A 21,485-nucleotide genomic window follows, 5' to 3' on the forward strand; every position below is an offset into this window, starting at 1 on the left:
CATCAGCAGGCTCGACAGCTGCTGCCCATTGACTAGCCATTAGAGGGGACAGAGCCACAGGGTGTGAGCCCAGGGTACGCTAGACGCTCTTTCTATAGGGGTTTGGGCCACAGGAAACTTGGGGGCCAGGGTAGAAACTAAAACCAGGTCAGAACAAAGCCTCCAGCTCCAAACCCGCCAAATTCCCAAGCGGCCGAGAAAATAGCTTGGGAAGTTTCCAAAGGCCCCCGTGTTTGCGGCTCCGTGGTGCTGCCCGTCTTCCAAGTGAGTCTGGCTGCTGAGAGCACATTACCCCCCGGTGTTTCGCCAGCTTCCTCTGCGCAGCGGGGGCAGGCAAGGTCCTGGTTTAGGAGGGCTGGTAGATGGCTGCATCACAGACCTCTTCTCCTAGGACCCGTCACGGCCGTGAAATAAGCCGGAGAGCTCTTGCAATCGATCCCAAAGGAGTAGTTGGGGTCTTGCCCCAGGCATGCTGGGATGAAAGCCAGGGCCTGTGGAATTCCCCACCTCCCTGTTGTCTGTCTGAGCCCAGGTTTGGTGACCCTCAGGATGGAGTTTAAGCCAGGCAGCTGGGGGAGAGGCCCAGGATCTGCATGAAGAGGCAGGCACACCCTCAGTTCACCTGGGCGCTGTGTGTGGGTGAGACGCTGCCCTGGCCTCAGCTGTTTGGCCGTTCTGGGCTGTCTAGTGTCTGAGCACGTCCCCTCTCCACACCAGGGAGCGGGGACGGTGTCATCAACTTCAGGGAAGGCAGCTGCCTGGGATACTAGGGCTCTGGGTGCAATTCCCAGCTGTGCCCCTGACTCCGTGCGGGATCTTGGATCAGTCGCTCAGTTTGGATAACAACCCTTCCTTGGTCAGCCTGGTCTAGGTTGCAAACCCTTCGGGGCGGGGGCTGTTGCAATGGGCCTCTGATCTCAGACCGTGCCTCTAGGGGCTACTGTCCTGTGAATCATCACCATAAACCCAACCTGCCGGCTGGAGCTCAGAGACCCCCGGGCGCTTTCCAGCAGTGAGGTTGGGCCTATTTCAGTTTCTAACCCAGCGGAATCTGCTGGGCCCTGGTGTCCGGTGGGCCTCGCAGTGCAGATTATGCAGAATGTAGAATTCTGGGCTGTCTGGGGTGGCCTTGGATGTCCGTTAAGTGCTCAGGGCTACATTTAAATAACAGGTCTGGAAGCTGACTGAAAGCAAGGCCGTTTCACATTGAAGCTGCGTCCCTTGTGCCTGTTTTTCCAGTAGCCTAATTAACTGTCTGAGTTTGTGATTTGAATTGGGAGACAATTGTGGGCTCGTGGTTTGAGCAGGAGGGTGAGCGCTAGGATGGCAGGGGGTTCGAATCCCGGCTCTTCTGCTCAGTGGTGTCTGTGGCTCTATGCACATTAGGCACAGGGCGTATCATTGGCATGGGCTGACGGGGGAATAGGGCTGCCCAGAGCAGGAGAGCAGTTGGCCCCAGCTGCCTTGTTTGAGTGGGCCCCCAAACCGAGTGGCATAACTGGCCTTGAGGGGTCGCAGCTCTGCTCAGGTTTGGGCCAATGTCTCCTTGATGGAGGGGCCGCTGGGCCAAACTTGAGTGGTATTGCAACACCCAGAGCGGGGGGCCCTCCTGGTGGACCAGAGCCAAGCTGCCGCTGTGGTGAAAAAGTTCTGGGGATGCCCTTTCTGCTACTAACAACATCTGTGGCTTTAAGACGCCCGTTCTGTCTCAGTTTCCCCATTGATAAAGCAGGGATCATACTTGGCTATTTCATAGGGGTGTTGTATGGCTCGTAAAATGCTCTGCAAGTGGAAGGTGCTGAGTAGTAGCAGTGTATGTGGATGGTGGCTGATATACCCGGATCACCCACTATAGTGAGGCAGCCACCTCTGGGGGTGGGGGGTGGCAGCTGTTTAACAGACAGAAATAGATTCATATTTTTTAAAACTCCTGGATGGCTTCATGATTCCCTGTTGCTTTGCACGCTGCGTGCCATTGACCCCCGTGCAAAGTGAGCGTGAAATACTACCAGCTCAGAATGGTAACAGTTCACACGCTCACTCTGCACTGGGACAATGACATGAAGAATTAGATCTTGGGTGTAAATGGACACAACTCCACCCACTTCCCAGCTTGCCCCAAATCTGACTTTGGCAGTGACCCCAGGGTCCGGGTGCCTTGTCCCCAAAGAACCCAGGCTTGTGGCCGTCGCAGCGAATTCGATTTCCCATTCAACTTTACTAACAAACGAAACGGCGTTGTCCTGAAGACAGCACATATTTTTCTCTTCCTTCAGTCAGGTGATCCAACAGATGTGAACAGTCATTGTCCACTTCCAAAGTCAGCATTTTGGGATCACTAGTGAATGAAAAAGTGACGCGTTGTTTAGCTTTTTGTAACGTATGGATTCCTCAGCGTGCGGTTTCCCTTAGCATGTTCTCCCGCCGCTGTACCATACGCAGGTGGCAGGGGCCGGGTGCAGAGAAAGGCCAGGTGTGCACAGCTCTGCCTTTCGATACGGCTGAGCCCAGATTAACCCTGCCAGGTACTTCTGAGAGCTCAGGTCCCTCCAAACCTGGATTTGGCAAACGAGCGAGGAGAGCTCGCCCAGAAGGATCCAGTGGCAGGGCTGACTTCTGAACTAGCAGCAGCCGGGTGGGAGGGCAGGAAGGGGCAATGAGGGGCAAGGCTGAGGTCTGGGATACGTAGCCGCTTAATAATTATTCCTTTCCTCCACCAAATACTGCCCTGTCGGGGCGGCAGGCTGGGATGTTACCCATCCCAAGGGAAAGCCAACGGGGCTGGAGATTGGGTGCAAGAGGGATTCCTTTGGGCCAATTCACTAGCAGGAGCATTTTTGCGGAGGCTGGTGCTTGGAGGGCCCCACGTCACCACACAGGCCTAGAATGTGAAGTGTAGGCAGCGCTTTGGAAAGTCTGGGCCTGAGCGCGCAAGTGCAATACCAGGCTGCAGCGTGGGGGATACCACCGACATCCTCACAGCCCCTCTGCCTCTTGCCTTGCAGCCGCGTGGAGGCGGAAGCCATCGAGAAGGAGCTGCTGGAAGATTACAAATTTGGTCGGCAGCAGCTGATTGAGATCTGGGGACACGCCAGTGCCATGGCTGTGACCAAGGTAAGAGCAGCGCCGTGCCAGGAGGGGGCATGCCAGGGTTTAGAGCAGGGAGCTCTGGGGATTGTTACTCGCAGGGACCCCGGGTGCAAAGCCAGGGGCTTGGCTGGCATGCGAGCGTGCTCCCCTGGGCTGTTATCAGATGTGCTTCCTTTTCCTGTGGTCTCTTCCCCTCTCCCAGCCTGGGTTTTCTGTTCGCTTCCCCGTTCCGGACCAAACGCCAAGTGCAGTTTGTTGGAGGCACAGAAAAGTCTGGGTAATTTTCTTCCTCCTCCATTGCTGTGACAGCCACCAGTTTGGCCAACAAAGCACGGATTGCACAGGGACCTCAGAGCTGAAAGCACAAGTCTCGACAGGCGCTGGAGCTGGTTCAGGGAGGGACACGTAATGGGCACTGACCAGTAGGTTTTGCCATCTTCACCTTCCCTGGAGCCAGCTGTGACCAGAATCACCTTGGTATTGGCTGTTTTCATGGTCATTCCCATGTGGACCAGAGCCCGAGGCTGTTTTCTTGGGGTTTCCACCCAGGACGGGCTGTTCTTTCCAGCAGACTCCAGCATTTTCAAGGCGCTTTGGCTAACGTCAGGACCAAGCACGAACTGCGAACCTGTCCACACTCGCTCATTGCTAGTGCAGCTATTGCAACACGGATTTGCTTTGGGAATTGGCCAACGTGCTGAGGAAACGGGGCCAAGATTTGTCTTGTGCGCTTTCTGGTCTCCTCTCATGGGGGGAAAGACGCTGCCTGGGGGAGGAATGTTCTTAAAGAAGAAGGAATGCTCTTCTTTAAGAAGCTGGGATGGTTCTCCCCAGTTGCTGTCTCAGCCCCAAGGGTGATACCCTGAGAGAAAAAGGGTGAGCTGGCTTCTTGCTCCGGAATGACCAATCTCTCTTTCTGGGAGAATCAGCCAGAGGGGCCTGGGAAGCGCGTCCTCCCCTCAGACACTGGAGCAGGGCAACATTTTTTGGCCCAAACTTTTTTTGGGCAAGAAAACAGATTCGGCAACCCTGAAACAGTTGGTGAATTTGTGTCAAATGGTTCATTTAAAAAACAAAAACAAAATTCCCCCCAAATCCAAATGTTCCATTGCGACATTTGTTTCCATTTTTTTGGTTCGCAATGACTCTTTGTTTGGAGATGTCCTTCTATTTGATGGTTGAAAAAAATCTCAATGTGCCCCCAAATCAAACCTGAACGTTTAATATCAGATCAAAGGAACCGCTGGGGTTTTAGTTTTGGAATTTCCAAAAGAAATTGGAAAAATTCCATTTTGGGTTCCACCCCCGAACAGATTTTTTTTTTCTTTTTCTGATTTGTATGGAATTGTTGGCGAACCAAAAACCTGTCATTCACCCGGCTCGGTCAGAGACGCACTCAGGGCCTGGTGTGGCACTGCCTTCTCCCACTGCCAGGGGGCCTGGCTATTGATTTCCTTCCAGCAAAGCATGCTGGGAATGGGAGGAGTCAGAGACCCTATAATAGTCCGTCCTCTTCTCCCTGCTGAGTTAGTGTGGCGAGAGCAGGGCAGGAGGCACTGTCTGATGGTTTTATGGCCTGTTGGAGCTGTACTTACTGGCTGGAGAAAGCTTTCTGGCTCTTTCCAAGAGGTTTTGGGGAAGTCACTGAGCACCTTTGGGGGACTGGATTCTGGGTAACTACACAGCCACCTGCTCCAACGGTGGCTTTATCTCTGCACTTCTTTATCCCACGGCTTCTAAGGTGAGCAGGGCATCCTGACCCAGGACCATGGGCAACGATGGGCCAGTACCGTGTACTGGAGATCTCCTCTCCCATACACACCTGCTACTTACTGAGCAACAGGACAAAACTCACAAGTGGGTCAAACCTGCCTGGACGAGGTCCTTCAATAGCATGTGACACATCCTGCAGTTTGGCACTTGTCAAGGCTTTATGGGCTTTGCAGAGACACACTGTAGAAGATTTATAGAGGACATCACTGTTGATGGAGTGTAACATCTGTCAATATACCGTAGCATGTAGCATCGTCACATGTATCTGCAACAGTCAGGCAGTCTTGCCTTGGAGTGCTTAAGAATGATTATTGCACGTAAAGGACTTCTAGCTATATTGCGCCATTCATCCTGAAGGACACCAGAGTGCCTTACAAATGTATATACAGGCATTGCTTTGCCAGGCACTGACATGCACCCGCCTCTGGAGTGGCACATGGCAGGTGTTTAGTAGCCACATAGCATCGCTCCACGCATCCGAAGGGCCAGTTCCTCATCTGTCACTCCATTGATGCCAGTGGAGCTAGATTGATTGACATCAACTGGGGATCTGGCTGGAAGTGAAGGAGACCACCGTCTCCCCATTTAAAGAGTGGGCTGGGCAGGGAAGCGTGGGGGTTAAGGAGACAGAATGCAATGATCCAAACTGAAACTCTACCAGGACACAGGGTGTGATGCCCCTAGCCCTAGCGCACCTGAAAGGGTTTGAGTCAGCAGATGTCTAGCAGCTAACAGCTCGTTACTGGAATAAACCAGTCTGCAGACAGCTGTTTTGCTGCTGGTTCCCGGCTTCCCTAAGGGATGCGAAGTGCAAAGCTACTGAAAGGTATGTGTGTGGGTGGGTGAGTCAGCTCCACTCCTAACTACTGCAGCAGAAACTTCTGTTCCGTGAGACGCTGTTGCTTTTCACTTTGGATCGTCAGCCGAACTGTCACAAGCCCCCACGTCTGAGTCGGTTCAGTCTTTGATTCCTGCTTTCACCTGAACATCACAAAACCCGAGTCCGGGTGCAGGCTGGCCTTTGCTGGAACAGATTTTAATGCAAAAGCTAAATGTCAGCTCATAAATATTTAGCTCAAGATATTTCCACAGCAAATTTGCTCAGCAGGGGCTGAGAGAGTTAGGAGTGAGAAGGTAACAAGAAGGGAGCCTGATTCTCATTCACACCCAGGCCCTTTTATGTGGCTTTAAAGCCCCTTTGCACTGCCAGTGTGGTGCAAAGGGGTCTTAGTGGAAATAGAAGAAGGTTCATATTTCCTTAACAAAGATGGGGCCAGATTTGATGGTGATGTAAGCAGTGGGGAAAGCTCCGTGTGGGTGTAAGCTGATCAGAACCCAGCTGAGCGTGGTAAAGTTGTGTAATGAGCACCCATCATGCATGCGATGGGAGTACAGGAGCTTGGGAAAGCAGCCCCCTCACCCTCCCCGAGTGCAATGCAGAGCAATCCTGTCCTCACTGGACCCTGTACCTTCCAACTAGCCCTATGTGGTGTGTACCCTACACCCATTTTCCAACACCCCCCCCAATGCCAGGGCAGTGCCGCATGAGCCATCTTAGGGATGTGCTGGCAGGACAGGGGGCTCGGTCACGGGGCTGCCATCAGAGACAATGTAAACCACGTGGCTAAACCCTCCTTGCTCCACTGGCAGCTTCCGACGGGAACGGTCTTGTGCCAGCCCGGCTGCAATTCCCAGCTCTGTCCCCCCAAGCGAGGCAAGATGCTGGCAGGGCATCCCTGGCGTGTGTGCGCTGCTGGGCGGACATGATGACCCGGGCTGCAGCAAATCAGTGGTGACTCAGACTGCAGATGGGCCAGGACTAAGTGGAATCGAGTTGGCATTTAAAGGGCCGGGGTGCTGGGCAGTGCTAGCACTTTGCATCGCCCTGTGGAAGAACCAGCTGGTGGCTTCCATCTTGCAGTAGCAGCATCACCGACCCCTCCGGTGGCCCTGTGCCTCCTTTGCTCAGTTCAGGAGGGTGCTGACGGGGAGTCCCGTCTGGCAATGAACCTGCTGGACAGCAGCCAAGGTGCATGGAGGAGATCGCCACCAGGTTTCCAGAGGGAAGCAGAAGGCCCAGGCACCCCCTGGGAGGAAAGAGGAGATCATTTGCGGAGTCAGAGAGGAACTGGATCAACCTACTGAGTGTAAAGTCTCTTCCCCTCCTCTCTGCCACCTCTAGGACCAGGCCAGATCCTTTCCTGAAGGCCTCCCCCTCTGGAGCTGCATTGCAGCACTAGGAGATGCTGAGTTAACCACCTAGAGAAGCCAATACAGCTGTAAATTACAACCCTTTCACAGCAAACTCCGGGTGCTTTCCAGCAGGACCAGGGCTTGGCTAATGCTGGACTCCACTGGCGGAGTCAATAACCTAGCAGGCCACTGGCCATGGCCATTCCCTGGGAAGGCCCGGGAAGAGAGCAGCTGAGAATAACCAGATACCAATAGCTGACTAGAGCTAGCCGCCCCCAGCCTGCCCGGAACTCACTTTCCATACCAAGCGGAGACAAACTTAGCTGTAGAATAGCTGATTGACATGGAAACTGGGAGAAGCACCTGGGAGCTGTTTGCTGTTTAAATTAACCTCACCTTTCCCTTCAGTCTGCAAAGCTTAGAGGCCGACGCTCTCCAGTTCTCAGCCGGTAACCCCTCCGCTTTACAACATGTGCTTTTACTCCCACAAGGCGGGAAACTGTATTGACCAAGGGGCCAGTTTTATTCTTTGCCGAGCTGCTGGGTAAAATCTTGGAGATGTGGCACCCAATGTCATCTCCACGTCATGCCTGGAGTTCGATCCATCTGTCCGTTAAGCTGCTGTTCTCTTCAAGTGTGATCCTCCCGTCTTAACTTACCTGGGAGATGACACTTCCCGTCCCGTTGCTGTGAGATCTAGCAGCCCATATCTTTGTCATTGGATCAACTCCGGTATTATGCCCAGGCAGCCTCTTTGGGAACTGCTCTTAGATTCCACCCCACGTCTCTTTGAAGGTAGCATCCCTTTGCTGCAGTCAGAACACAAGGACAGGCAGAGTAGGTAGGCAGATGGACAGACTCTGCAGAGTTCTCCTCCCATTTTGAGTGACTATAGGATTCTTCTTCACTTCCTGTCTCAGACTGCTGTGTAGTGTAGGTCAATAGCTGGATAAGAGGATTCAAATCTAAACTCAGACCTCTCTAGAGACCTGAATTTTCTTACTCAGGGTCGGTGTCTAGCACTGGGCACATGGGGCTATGACTTTATTTGGGGTCTCTAATAAAGCTGGGCAAAAAATTTTCATCAATTAGTAAATTCGTCAGAAAAAAGCAGATTTGGGGCAACTGAAACACTTGTGAATTTGGGTCAAATTTGGTGAATAGTTTCAGCTGAATAAAATAAAATTCCTCATTTTTTAAAGTCTAAATGGCTCATTTTGACATTTTCAAAATGAACGGTTTTGACATTTAATCTAGAAACAAACAGTTTCCTTTGGAAAACGTCAATCAGAATCGATGCTTCGTTTGACAGCTTTAGGCGAAAAATGGAAAAGGTTCAGTTTGGGTTCGAAAGGGACTGAATTTCTTTTCAGTTCGGCCCCCAAACTGAAAAATCAGTTCTTCACTGAGCCCCAGTCTCCGGTCACTACAGGGCTAATAAATAAATTAATGAGACAATCCCAAACCCTGGATCCAGAGACCCTGAGATTGGGGGGAAGTTTGGAACTGGAACCGAACTTTGCACCTCTAGCTGGAAGAAGTGTCCAAACTTTTGGGTGGCTTTTCTGAACTCGACCTCCTCAGACTTTTGTCTGTTACTAGGAGGAATTATCTCATACAAGACCAAGCATGGACTATTCTTACTTGGGTGGTACATCAAAGTTGTGTGGGGGGAGTGCTCCCTGCCGTGTGCGTAGCTGTAATGTATATCTGCTAGCCCAAGATTTCCTCCAACCTTTAGACCATCCAGCAGACACCTTGCTATTAACTAGAACTCGGTGAGTAAATATTGAGCTGGACTCAGGCTGTTCTAACAAGCAGCTCCAGATTCGGCAGACCCAGGTGGTAAAATGTCAAACACATTCAGAGAGGCGGTGGGGGGAGGTGTTATTGTCTGTTCTGCGCAAGGGTCTGAAAATTCAGTTTGCCTGCACGCTGCTGTTAAAGGTCCGTGGTTAGTTTTATAACTGTACCAGTCTTCAGAGCCACCAACTGGAACTGTGGACCCAGATCTGTGCTAAGCAACAGGGAGTCCTGTGGCACCTTATAGGCTAGCAAATGTATTGGAGCATAAGCTTTCGTGGGTGAATACCCACTTCGTCAGACGCATGTGCTGTCACACTAAACTGGGAGGCCCAGGGTACTGCCTCAGGACTGAAATCTCTTACAAATAAACCCTGCATTGTAACACTTTTAAAGATGCAACAAGCAACATCTTTTAAAAAATGGATATAAGTGTCAGGGTGTCAGACTGGAGCGTCCGCCTCTGACCTTTTGTTGGGTTAATTTCTGGGAGAGGCCAGTTCAGAGGTTTATCCCTGCTTTGGGATTAAGAAATCCTTGCCTAATGGGTTTAGACGGAGATCTGATTTGCAGCTTATAAAACGGAGAAGAAAGCAAGGGGGTATTGGACTAGCTATTGCCGACAGACAGCAATATCTGGTGGTGTCATTTCTGGTTTCCTGGCTTTGCTATCGTATTGATCAGTTAATGCCCCGGTGAGATAGGCAAGAGGGCTGATCACTTTAGTTACCTCTGGGGTGGGACACTGAGGCACAGGGACCATTAGAGCAGGAAGTGGATTAGAATTCTGTACCCAATTGAAGCAGCAAGGGAAGTTCTCAGGTGAGCTGGAGGTTACCTGAGTTTGACCCAGGCCCCCACGTGCTTTTGCAAAAACTGGACCTTGAGTTTATACCTCACACCAAAGATGCCTCGATGGGGCGTTGTTACAGGTCAGAGGAAAGAACCCCTCCAATGGACTCACCAACCTGTTGTCTCATAGCACCTGGGTTTTCCACAGGGTTCTTCCACACAGGAGATCTGATGAGCTCACCCCTCTGGGGGTCTGGCGGAGGGTAGGGCTGGGTGTGATCAGACTTAAATAATCCTTTTGGACCAAAGAACCTGAACTTGGAGAGTTCTAAAACAAGAAATATATCCCAGGGTGGTTGTTTTTGCCTTTTTCTCTCTCAGAACCAAGCTGTTTGAAAGGTGATTCCAGCAAAGGCTAAACGGCTGATCAGAGCATGGGGAGGCGTCTTTCTCCCTTTGCCTCCATCTCAGCTCAGAAAACCTTGGCTTCATGGCCAAGGCACTGGGCTGGGACTCAGGAAATGTGGGTTCGATTCTCGACTCAGACTCCCTGGATGACCTTGGGCAAGTCACTGCATCTCTCTGGGCCTCAGCCCCCATGGGGATAATGATACTTCCTGTGGCTGTCTTGTCTATTTAAACAGTGAGCTCTTTGGGTCTTTCTCTTCCCCCTGTGTCTGTGCAGCACCTGGCACGGAGGGGTTCTCAGCTCAGGTGGGGCCTCTCTATGTTACTGAAATAACGAGCAGGGGCAGCGCTCTGTCTCCTGAGTATCATGTCATGGCCGTGACTCCCCCTGTCCTGGACTCAGAGTCTCAGACCCCACAAATTCATTGCAAGGGTGATGGATGTCTGGGGTGGCAGAGCACAGGTAGGGTGCCGTACGAGCAGCAGCACTGCTGCGTTCCTCCAGGAGCTGAGCTAAGCCCTGAAACAGCCGAGGGGGCGATATCCTATCAGCCCTGCCTTAAATGAAGGCCAAACCTGCCAAGTGGAAAACTGAAGCCTTCCCGCGTCCGGCGTGATACGCAAACGGGGATTCGATCTCGCACGCTCCTCTGCAGCCATCCATGGCATTAAGAGAGCCCAGTGCAGCCCCTTCAAACCAGACGCCCCCGCTGCCTGCGGCCTTTCGACAGGACACGTGAGCACCTGAGCAATTTCTCCTGCCTCCGTTCTTCCGCGGAGAAGGGTTTGGCAACCACACGGAGAGAGGCCCGAGTCACCAGGTCGGGACCCAGGTCCAGATCAGCGTCCAACATTCCTGAGAGCTTCGGGGGCCACTGGGACGTCTGGGGCCAGATCAGCCTTGCAGCTGGGCCCCAGCTGCAGAGTTCGGCTCTACAGCCAGGCCTGGCTCTGAGGTTCCCGAGGTTTGGGAGGTGGAGTTTGGTGTTCTGTTGGGGGGTTGGGCCTGGCTGCTGTGGGTCTGGTGTTCCGGTTTGGCAGGCTCAGAGCCCAGGGGTCAGGTCTGCTCTGCTTTCCTTAGAGAGCCACGGTACGGAGGTGGGTGGACTGGGTGGGGCTGAGCCACAAACTGACTTCGTGGCATTTGAAATGCACGGCAGAATTCCCTGGTTCATCCTCAGATCAATCCGGGTTACATGTGGCCTTTGCAGCCCTAAGGACCCCACCCCTGGGAAGATGGCCTCTGCCCAAGAGCTCCCAGTCCTACGCACAATCCGCCCAGTGTTCTGATTAACCCTCAACAGCATCCCCTCTGCAGTGAGCTCAGCAGCAGCATCCTCCCCGTACAGATGGGGAAACCGAGGCACCGAAAGGGCTCCCATAAATCAGAGCTGGGATTGGCACCCGGTCGCCCCTGGCTGCCCGCCCTGTGCTCCTGAGCTGCGTGGTGCAATCCGTCGTGCTGCAGAGATTCGCTTCAGCCGTGGCCGTTTCTGGCAGCTGCTGGCCGGTTGCTGGGACATTAAGCAGATAGCAATGGAACCAATGCTTTCCATTCTCCAGCTCTTTCTTCCTCCCCCTGTTGTTTTTGGATTCCTTGGGCATCTTCAGTTAGTTCATCTGGGTTAAACTGCTTGCGCGGGAGCTCAACTTTTTATTTTCTTTACATCAATGTGATCTGAGGTTATCAACTCCCGGGGAAAAGCTCTCGCGTCCCCAGAGACCCGGGCCGTGCGCAGGAGGGGGGAAGGGGACCCGTGTCTGCTGGATGCAAAGCTTATTGTGAGCCATTGAACGTTCCCTCTAGCGGCAGAATCCAAGGGGAAGGCAGCTTGGCACCTCATCCCCACCTGGCCCCTCCTTGTGGCTTGGAGGGGGGCATTGTTAACAAGAGTCCAGCCATGAATTCCAAAACCCAGCTGTGTTTATTAGGAGGATGAATTTCACAGCATGGAGAGCACCGTGTGCCATCTGCTGGTGCCAGTGGCAGAGTTCCCAAAGCGCCCCACCCCCCAGCAGACAATGCCCGCGGCTTGCCGTTCACTGGCTCAGACCATCTGGCATTAGAAGGAGCCAGCACTGGCTGCTCTCCCAGGGAAGGAGATCTTTACCTCGGGGCGCTTTGTTCCCTCACGGGGCTGTGGAGGCTCTTGGGAGATGATGCCAGGGCAGTGGAAACATGAGTCTGATTTTCGTTGCACCTGGGACTTTCCGCCCCACAGACGCCTGAAGATCTGTGGGCTTCGTGGGACCCCCACGGAGGATGGGGGCATCTGCTTCACTCCCTGGGCTGCCTGTATCCTCCACCGGCCCCTGCCCCAAACCCACCGCATTGGTGGGAGAAGGGGAAGTTCCACGCCACGTCAAATCTGACCCACCTGGCCACAGCTGCTCTGGTTACGCAGAGTCCTGGCCCCACACAGAGAGGCTGTTGCAGGATCTGGGCCAGGGGGAGCCCGCCCACCCCATGCCCCGTTTGTACCCGCTGTGGCTTCCCTTTGCCAGCGCGCTGCTCACCCAGTTGGCACGGCTGGGAAGGGCGACATGTACAAGTTTCCCCGGGGTTGGTGGGGAGAAGGCCAGTTAGGACGGCTGCCATGCATGGAATGAGAGTTGAGAGTTGTCGGGCGCTGGGCTCGCTCTGGGCACTCCGCCTTTGTGGAAGGCAGCAGGGATGCCTAGAATTCAGACTGCTCCGGCTCGTCATCGCCCTCACGCCCAGCGGCCCCGTCCGGCTGCATGGCCCACGTAGGGCAGGGATTTGTCCTGGGGGCTGAAACATGCTTTTGGAATCGAGGGGTGGGGGCGTTTGACTCGTTTGCTGCAGTCGCTCCTGTCACGTTCTGGGGTGCAACCCAGACGGGGGAGGGACTGACACCTCTTACCCTGTAACCCCGAGTGCCTCCCGCTGCCCGGCCCCTGTGGCGCTTTGCCTGGGACGCCCACACTCAGCATCCAGCATGCCCTCTGTCTACGTACTGGGCAGCCCTGCGCCAGCTTTGGAACCTGGCGCCCGCCTGGAGCCTGCCTTGGAACCTGGAGCAATGCCAAGATTTCCCCCGGCTTCCCCCAGCCTTGGGTAACACCTGGTATGGTGACTCCACTCTCTGCCCCCCCCCCCCCACTTGTCCCAGAAAGGTGCGCTCTGAAACGTCCAGCCCTGTCCGGGGACAATCCGATGTTAAGGTTCGTTGTCCTTTTCAGGAGTCAACAGTTTGCTACTTTAACCGGAGTTACCAAACAGTTCAGTTTAAAGACACGTTCCTTTGGAAAGACCTGGTTGCTAACACCCCCGCCAGACCTGGGTCAAACACACCTGCACCGTCATTCCCGTGTCTATCCACAGCACCGACTCCCCACCGCGTGCACACGTCCCAAGAATATCAGTGATCGGGGAGTTATTCGTTTTCACCTCACCAGGTGTATTTTGTACAGAGATTAGGTATGTAGGGTGTGAATATAGGGGTGCTCGGTGTCACAGTTCTCCATTAGAACAGCGTGAAAAAGCCAAGGTCCAGTTCTTTTAGTTCTGACCCACCTGGGTTTGCAGCCTCCTGAATTTCTGGTTGGAACGAATGGAAAATATCAGCTACACGCTTGGGTTAAAGCAAAGTGCCGAGTTGCACCTGGTTGTGCACCAAGTTGGCCCTATGATGAGATAACTGGCTCGGTGGATATGGGGAAAGGGGTGGATGTGATATATCTTGACGTTAGCAAAGCTTTTGATGCAGTCTCCCGCAGTATTCTTGCCAGCAAGTTAAAGAAGTATGGATTGGATGAATGGACTATAAGGTGGATAGAAAACTGGCTAGATTGTCAGGCTCAATGGGTAGTGATCAACGGCTCCATGTCTAGTTGGCAGCCGGTTTCAAGCAGAGTGCCCCAGGGGTTGGTCCTGGGGCCGGTTTTGTTCAACATCTTCATTAATGATCTGGAGGATGACATGGACTGCACCCTCAGCAAGTTTGCAGATGACGCTAAGCTGGGGGGAGAGGTAGATACGCTGGAGGGTATGGATAGGGTCCAGAGTGACCTAGACAAATTGGAGGATTGGGCTAAAGAAATCTGATGAGGTTCAACAAGGACAGTGCAGAGTCCTGCACTTAGGACGGAAGAAACCCATGCACTGCTACAGGCTGGGGACTGACTGGCTAAGCAACAGTTGTGCAGAAAAGGACCTGGGGATTACAGTGGATGAGAAGCTGGATATGAGTCAGCAGTGTGCCCTTGTTGCCAAGAAGGCTAATGGCATATTGGGCTGCATTAGTAGGAGCATTGCCAGCAGATTGAGGGAAGTGATTATTCCCCTCTATTCAGCACTGGTGAGGCCACACCTGGAGTATTGCATCCAGTTTTGGGCCCCACGCTACAGAACGGATGTGGACAAATGGGAGAGAGTCCAGCGAAGGGCAACGAAAATTATCAGGGGGCTGGAGCACATGACTTATGAGGAGAGGCTGAGGGAACTGGGATTGTTTAGTCTGCAGAAGAGACGAGTGAGGGGGGATTTGATAGCAGCCTTCAACTACCTGAAGGGAGATTCCAAAGAGGATGGATCTAGACTGTTCTCAGTGGTGGCAGATGGCAGATGGCAGGAGCAATGGTCTCAAGTTGCAGTGGGGGAGGTCCAGGTTGGATATTAGGAAACACTATTTCACTAGGAGGGTGGTGAAGCACTGGAATGGGTTCTCTAGGGAGGTGGTGGAATCTCCTTCCTTAGAGGTTTTTAAGGCCCGGCTTGACAAAGCCCTGGCTGGGATGATTTAGTTGGGGATTGGTCCTGCTTTGAGCAGAGAGTTGGACTAGATGACCTCCTGAGGTCTCTTCCAACCCTCATCTTCTATGATTCTACTGTCACTGGAGGGTTTCTCCTGTGGCAGATCCCAGAGCCCCCAGTCAGGAATGGGCTGGGAGCTGCACAGATAAAGAGAAAGGCACGGTCCCTTCCCAATGATCTTACAATCTAATTAAAGACAGGACATGCAGCACACGCCAGAGGGGAGAGGGTACCAGCAAAGGGACGCACGGCTCCATGGACTAGCTGCATACCTCACTTGCCATCTGGCAAGGAATATGACAGGATGGGGGAGGAGAGAATAGATTTGCATTTGGGGGAGGCCCACGTGGCCAGGGGCCTTTCCCAAGGGGCCTGAAAGTGTCTCTTTCCAGCCCCACGTGTGCAAAGCTTTGTTAAAATCCAGTTACGTTCATGAGGGAAAATGTAAAGAAGGCGCATTTCCGTGGGAGGAACGTCACTAGCGGACAGTGGTTAATAGGAGTATTAGACAGATATTCCTTCCCCTCCAGCCTGGCTTTTTTTAATCACCTTCCACTGCTCTCTTTGAGCCGCAGGATTAATTCTGGCCCTGGCAATGGGCTGTCTGTTCAGGAGCCAACCCGCCAGCCGCTGGGATTTCTAAAACCGGCCCCTTCTATTTTCAGCTGTTGCTTAAAACCCCTCCAAGCACCTGCTGCTTCTGCTCAGCCAGTCCCCGGGGAAGCTCCCGAGAGGAGATGCCTGGGCACCTGCCAATAAGGTTATACTTAGAAGCTGATCTTCACTGTCCTGCCCACGATTTGTCTCACCCTCCCGTCCCCTGAGACCTTGCTCCACATTTAAATAAAACTCTTGGGTTCAAGAGTTTATCGGCTTCAGCCGCTCACTTCCCACTCCCTGCCTCCCGATGCCGAATCGTCTGCCCGCCCCAGCGCTGCTCCCACCTGCCAGCAGCTGCGTGGAATGCGCCGGGCGCACTGACAGTGGCTCCGTGCCAGGGCTACGGGGACAGCACAGGTGGCTTCCGGCCAAGCTGACCTGGACAGCGGAGTGCAGACAGGTGACCAGACAGGCCACCTCTGCAGTGGGTGGTGCATCGTGGGACAGCAGCGGGAGGGCTAGGAGCCCAGGGATGGCCCAGGCCCACATTGTGCTGGCCGCTGCACAAACCCAGCACAAAAAGACAGTCCCTGCCCCAAAGTGTTTCCAGGCTGAGTAAATCTCGCTGTGTCCCTGAGTAAGGCTTTGCCCCTGGCTGGAATCACTGGATGGACGGGCTGTGAAAAGTTGTTTCCGCCCCTTGTCTGCCACATCAAATTAGTATTTATTTGTATGACAGCAGCACCCAGAGACCGGGGTCCCATTGTGCCAGGGGCTGTACATACACCTTGGCAGCCCCTGCCCCCAGGAGCTAACAATCGAAACAGACAAGACAAAGGGTAGGACAGGAAACAGAGCACCCCAGTGGGACTAGCCCAAGGCTACTGACAGACCAGGGATTAATCAGGGTCCCCTAGTCCAATGTTCTAGCCACTAGGCCATGCTGCGTCGCAGGGTGCCCAATTAGAGGTTGACCTCTCTGCTGGAGACGAGGCCTTAGCTGTATTAATGAGGGGGAATAAAAACGAACCGATTGTAGCAGAAACTTCCTCCCAGCCACAAGTCCCCGCCGTACGTCCAGGCATGGGATAATTGCTTTTCGACGCCCCGCTCAGTCTCATGGCTTCCAGAATCCCGGAGCCCTGGCTCGCTGCACTGACACCTTTGGACAGGGCGAGTTCCTCAGCTGAGTGTTTCTGTCCCGACTAAAACTCGGGGGATAAACGCGATTCAGTCTCGCCTTTTACGTGGTGCAGGACGGGCCAGAGCTCGGAAGGTCGTTCTCGCCCCGTTTCCAGGAGAAAATAGGTGCCTGTGTGTTTTTACAGCTTGGCCTTCATAAATAGAGAGAGACGATGTATGGATCAAAGATAGCTTTGTGTCTTAGGAGAGTGAAGGCTCAGTAGCGTCACTGTATTTAGGGCTGGCTCAGCTTTTCCATTCTCAGCCTCTGTGCCAGCGTATGCCCCCCCCCCCTTTTAAGGGCACACAATTTGTTTTGGGAAGAGAAACATTTGGGAGTTGAGCTCCTCGATCCTCTGTGGCTCTCGCCGCGCAACGCTGGCTGGGCGTGCCCGAGCGTTCTCCTCTGGAGAGCCGCATGCCCTAGATGGTGCTGCTCTTGATTTCTGTAGCCTGGCCGAGGAATTGTTTTGCAGCCAGGGAGAGTGGCCGGCGGCGGGGGAAAGTTCCTCGTTTGGGTAGTAGGAGGGCAGGTTGGAGGAGCTCAGCAGCTGGCGTGACTGAGCTGGAGGAAGGAGTGCGCCGGCCCTCTGAAAATCGGGCCCCTGGCCTAGAATCAAATTGTTGCCACCACGTGACCTTGGGTGGTGGTTGTTATTTGTAATACAGGAGCAACTAGAAGCCCCAGCTGAGCTCCCAGCCCTGCTGTGTCAGGGGCTGCACCGTGAGACACAGTCCCTGCCCCAAAGGGCTCACAGTCTAACTAGCCAACCCAGGGGAGAAAGGAAATGTCATTGTCCCTCTCGGACAGAGGGGGAGCTGAAGCCCAGAGCGGGAAAGTGATTTGCCCAAGGTCACCCAGTGCAACTGTGGCAGACCCCAGGGGTAAACCCAGAGCTCCTGAGTCCCAGCCCAGTGTCTTACCCTTAAGGTTCGTCTTCCTCTCAAAGTGATTAGGGCCTGATTCTCAGTTACCATCAACGTCTAGGGGAGCAATGCAATCCTCAGCACCCTCTGGACGCCAGGCCCTTAGTTGCTGTGCTGCCTCAGTTTACCTAGGTGTGAAGTGGGGGTAACATTGTCTTCATTAATGCTATCATGTTCCTTGAGAACCAGTGAGCAATCGCTGTGAGCGCTGGATTCACTCTCCATCTTCCTGCCAAGCCGCTGGGCACATCCTGAATGGACTGCGCAAAGTTTATTGACCCAGACGTTTTTTGGCAAAAAAGATTCCGATTTGGTGACACGGAAACATTTTGTGAATTTGTATCAATTTCAGCTAAGTCTTTAGCTAACTCCTAAAAACAAACCGAAAAAAATCAAAATCTTCAGACATTGTTTCGATTTGAAACAACTTTTTGTTTCAAAATTTCCTTTCATTTTATTTTTAGAAAATGTAAAAGGAAAAGAAGCGCTCAGTGTTCAACGTGAACTTTTTGATTTGCCAAAAATTATGTTTTCGGTTTGACTCAAAACAGTTTTTAAAAACAATTCAGACTTGCCGGTGAACTGAAAAATCGGTCGATCACCGAGCTTTAATCCCAAACTCAGCGCGTGGCGGGAACAGCCTCATGGCTGAAATGTGCAATCTCAAGCCCCAAGCAGAGGGTTCATGGTGCAGCATCTTCTCTCTGTCTCTGTCCCTCCTTCCCAGCAATGGTGACATTCCTTCGCTCCTGGAGCCGTGAGACTCCGGAAACATGGCAGAGCCCATGGTCTAGAGTCCCAGCCAATGTACAGCGGAGCCGGCCAGGGCACAGGTACTGAAAAGCTTGTTCAGGACGTCAGGGACCGTCAATAGTTTGTGCAGTTTGGTTGCGTCCGGTGTTTGGATGGAACTAGAGGCCAGACTCCAAGAGCAGGAAAAATCAGCCGGTGGATAAATAGGAGGTTCTCCCCGCAGAATCTGTGGAGCTTGGTAATTTTCAAACTGTTTTTGCTCCGTCCAGCAGGGCCGCAGCGAGTGAGACCGTTAGGAGTCTGCCAAGCTGCCCTGGTGCTGTGCATCGCTGCGACAAGAAAGCAGCTTTGTTCACGGGCTCCACGCACGACATGCTTGCGAGATGGCTGCTGGGGCTGGGATTACATCATGTCTCGCGGGGTGCTTCCAGCCTGACTGATGTGTCCCAATGTGGGGCTGACGGGTCCCAGGCTCCTGGGGTCACCGTCTTTCAGATAAGTCTGGCCCCTCCGTGATCACGTTGTGCAACCATTGAGGTGTGAATCCCTGTGGCCTGGCTAAATTCCAGTCGGTGTAACGCCATTTCTGTCTTCCCCACTCCGTTGCAGTTTCATCTGGATACAGCACATGTCTCCACTTCCTATTCTAAACCACTGGCGTAGCGATGTTGTGCCCTGTTAAACAGCTGCCGTGCTCCAACCCAGAGGTGGCTGCATTGCAGCAATGGATGCAGTTTTTCCTGTCTCTGCTTATGGATTTAGGCACTGTCGTGGATTGTGGGAGAGTTAGGGCCCTGCACCCCTCTTCCCGAGATTCACTGCGAGACTCAGCCAGCCAGTAAAGCAGAAGGTTTATTTAAGGACAGGAACACAGTCTCAAGCAGAGCGTGTAGGTACGACCAGACCCCCTCAATTAGGTCCCTCTGGGAGGTTCAGGGAGCTTAGACCCCAGCTTGGGGTTCCCTGCGTTGCACCACCCAGCCCCAACCGAAAACTAAACTCCCAACTCCTCCCGCTGCTCCTCTCCTTTGTTCAGTCTCCCGGGCAGAAGGTGTTAATTCTCCCCACCCCCGTTCCTGGCTCAGGTTACAGCTCAGGTAGCTTCCTTCAAGGGAAGTCGCCCCTCCTCACTGCAATCCCCCTGCAACATTCCCAGGTCAAATCTGCCCTGCTCCCTGCTCCGTCACAGGCACCTGTGGATGAAAGGCCAAAAAGAGACATGGGAGGTTATTCCTACCATAGGGACCAAGCTGATATGAATGGGGATGGAGATCAGATTCAGTGACGATGCAGGGTTTTGAGTCCATTGTTTTTCTCTGCGCTGCAGGTGTTCCCTCTGCCATCCCTCCCCAGGAAGCAGCCTACAGTGCTTGTGGTGTGTGGTCCCGATCAGAACGGCGCCATCGGCTTGGTGTGCGCACGGCATTTGCGGGTGTTTGTAAGTATCCTTAACAAATCACCCACTTCCTTCTCCGCCACCTTCCTTGCGCTCCTAGGGGTGGGTGGCCCCTCGCTACGATCTCAGTAAGCGAGAGGAGACTTGATCCCATGGCCTCTTGGTCCATGCTAGTGGCCGTGACAGAGTCAGCTCTTTGGTTCCTCAGAGTAGCTGCCCCTGTTAATTCATTCATCAGAGGTTCTTCACCTGCACTAGGAGATGCAAGGATGGGGACCTGGTACGGATCCCCGTTCTGCATCACAAGTTGGCACCTGGCTCAGATCTGCAGGGCCCAGGGCGAGACACCCAGGGGCTGTTTGGGGGCCCAGGAAACTCTGAGACTGTTTCCTGGGGGATGAATCTCCACATGGCAAACTCAACCGGTGCCCCTGGCAGGACCCGGCACCTCTGTGGGCTGCCCTCGCAGAAAAACCCAGGACTGAGTGGGTCACACAGACTAGACCCCTCCCCTTATCTATCCGTTCAGAGCTGAGGGGTGGGGGAGGCCCCCGCTTTCACTGTCTATGAGCCACCTGTTCTGGGGACAGAGGCGCCTTTCTGTAAAACCCCCTGTAACAACCTTCCTGAGTTCCTGGAGCCCTGGGGCAGCCAGGGAAGGGCCTGGGGCAGCTAACCTGATCTTGCAATGAGATCCAGAGTGTGGAAGCTAATGCAGTTTGAGGGCTGCGGGACCTGAGCAGGTCTGATATCCCATCCACTAGAGGGCAAGCAGCAGCCTGTGCATTCAATGGGCCCGATTCTCGGCTGCTTCATTCCCACCCTGGGACACGCTGGGGGAGGTGGGACTTTGGGGTGGTTGAGGAACTGTAGCCACCGTTGTGCTTACCGTGTTCTGAGCACCCCCACGCCCCCAGAGCGAATGAGAGCAGCCCCAGGGCTGCTCTAATTTATGCTCTGCTCCCTGTGGCCCCTAGGAATGGGAGGATAACCCTAGTCAGGGTGCTATCCCCAGTGCCAGGGACTGGGCGCAGGGCTGGTGCAAAGCCTTTATGCCCAATGTGCAGAGGCATCACAGCACGCTCTAGGGAGGTGAATACCCCTTGTCTATATGATTGCACCCAGAGTCCGCCGGGTCCAGTTCTGAGCTAGAAGCTGCTCATGAAACTGCAGGGAATTCAGGAGCCGCTAAACACTGCCAGAGCTGACTGACAAATAAAGATCAGACCAGCTAAATACAGCAACTCCCAGCGAAAATCCCGTGGGAAAGGGTCGGGCAGGGCGGGAGGGAATGGAGCAGAGAAAGCGAAGAAAAGAGCCCCGCGCCCCAGCAGCGAGATCTGTCTGACCGTGGCTTGTCTCCTCGGGGGGCCGTGGGACAGCGGTTACATGGTCAATACGCTGCAGGATTCAGAAGGGAAAGCTGCTGCGATCGACGCATGAAGCTGTTGCTGGGAGCTCGCTGGCTGAGCGGCCCTTTCCCAGCCTGGACCGAGGGCTGCATCGCTCAGCTGTCTCCCTGCCAGATGTCACAGCAGCAGGGTGTGTGTGTGTGGGGGGGGGGGGGGCAGAGGGATCGCTTTCCTGCTAAACTCAGGGGTGGCTTGTCTTTCCTGGCTCTCTCTCAGCCTGGGAAGAGTGGGGGGATCTGTCCCGTGTGATGCTGCAGTCTCTGTAAGCGCTGTCAGTCGGAGAGGTCCCAGCGTGGTGCAAAGCCAGGCAGGCCCAGTGGCAAACACTGTGGGAGCAAATGCAGCATCTCCCTGGACGCCTGCTAACGCCACCCAACCG

At 53.8% G+C, this 21,485-nt stretch overlaps 1 protein-coding gene across 3 annotated transcripts in view; it reads left to right on the forward strand.

The window, feature by feature from the left end:
* Positions 1-21,485, forward strand: part of YJEFN3 (YjeF N-terminal domain containing 3) — a 46,237-nt gene that overhangs the window by 13,961 nt on the left and 10,791 nt on the right. For all 3 annotated transcript variants that reach the window (XM_034755263.1, XM_034755261.1, XM_034755262.1), the window contains exons 3-4: positions 3,006-3,114; positions 19,626-19,736. In XM_034755263.1, the coding sequence (XP_034611154.1) occupies positions 3,006-3,114; positions 19,626-19,736 (220 nt within the window). The remainder of the gene's footprint in view (positions 1-3,005; positions 3,115-19,625; positions 19,737-21,485) is intronic.

The sequence above is a fragment of the Trachemys scripta genome, chromosome 22 (assembly GCF_013100865.1).
Source record: "Trachemys scripta elegans isolate TJP31775 chromosome 22, CAS_Tse_1.0, whole genome shotgun sequence".
In the NCBI taxonomy this organism is placed as follows: domain Eukaryota; kingdom Metazoa; phylum Chordata; order Testudines; family Emydidae; genus Trachemys; species Trachemys scripta.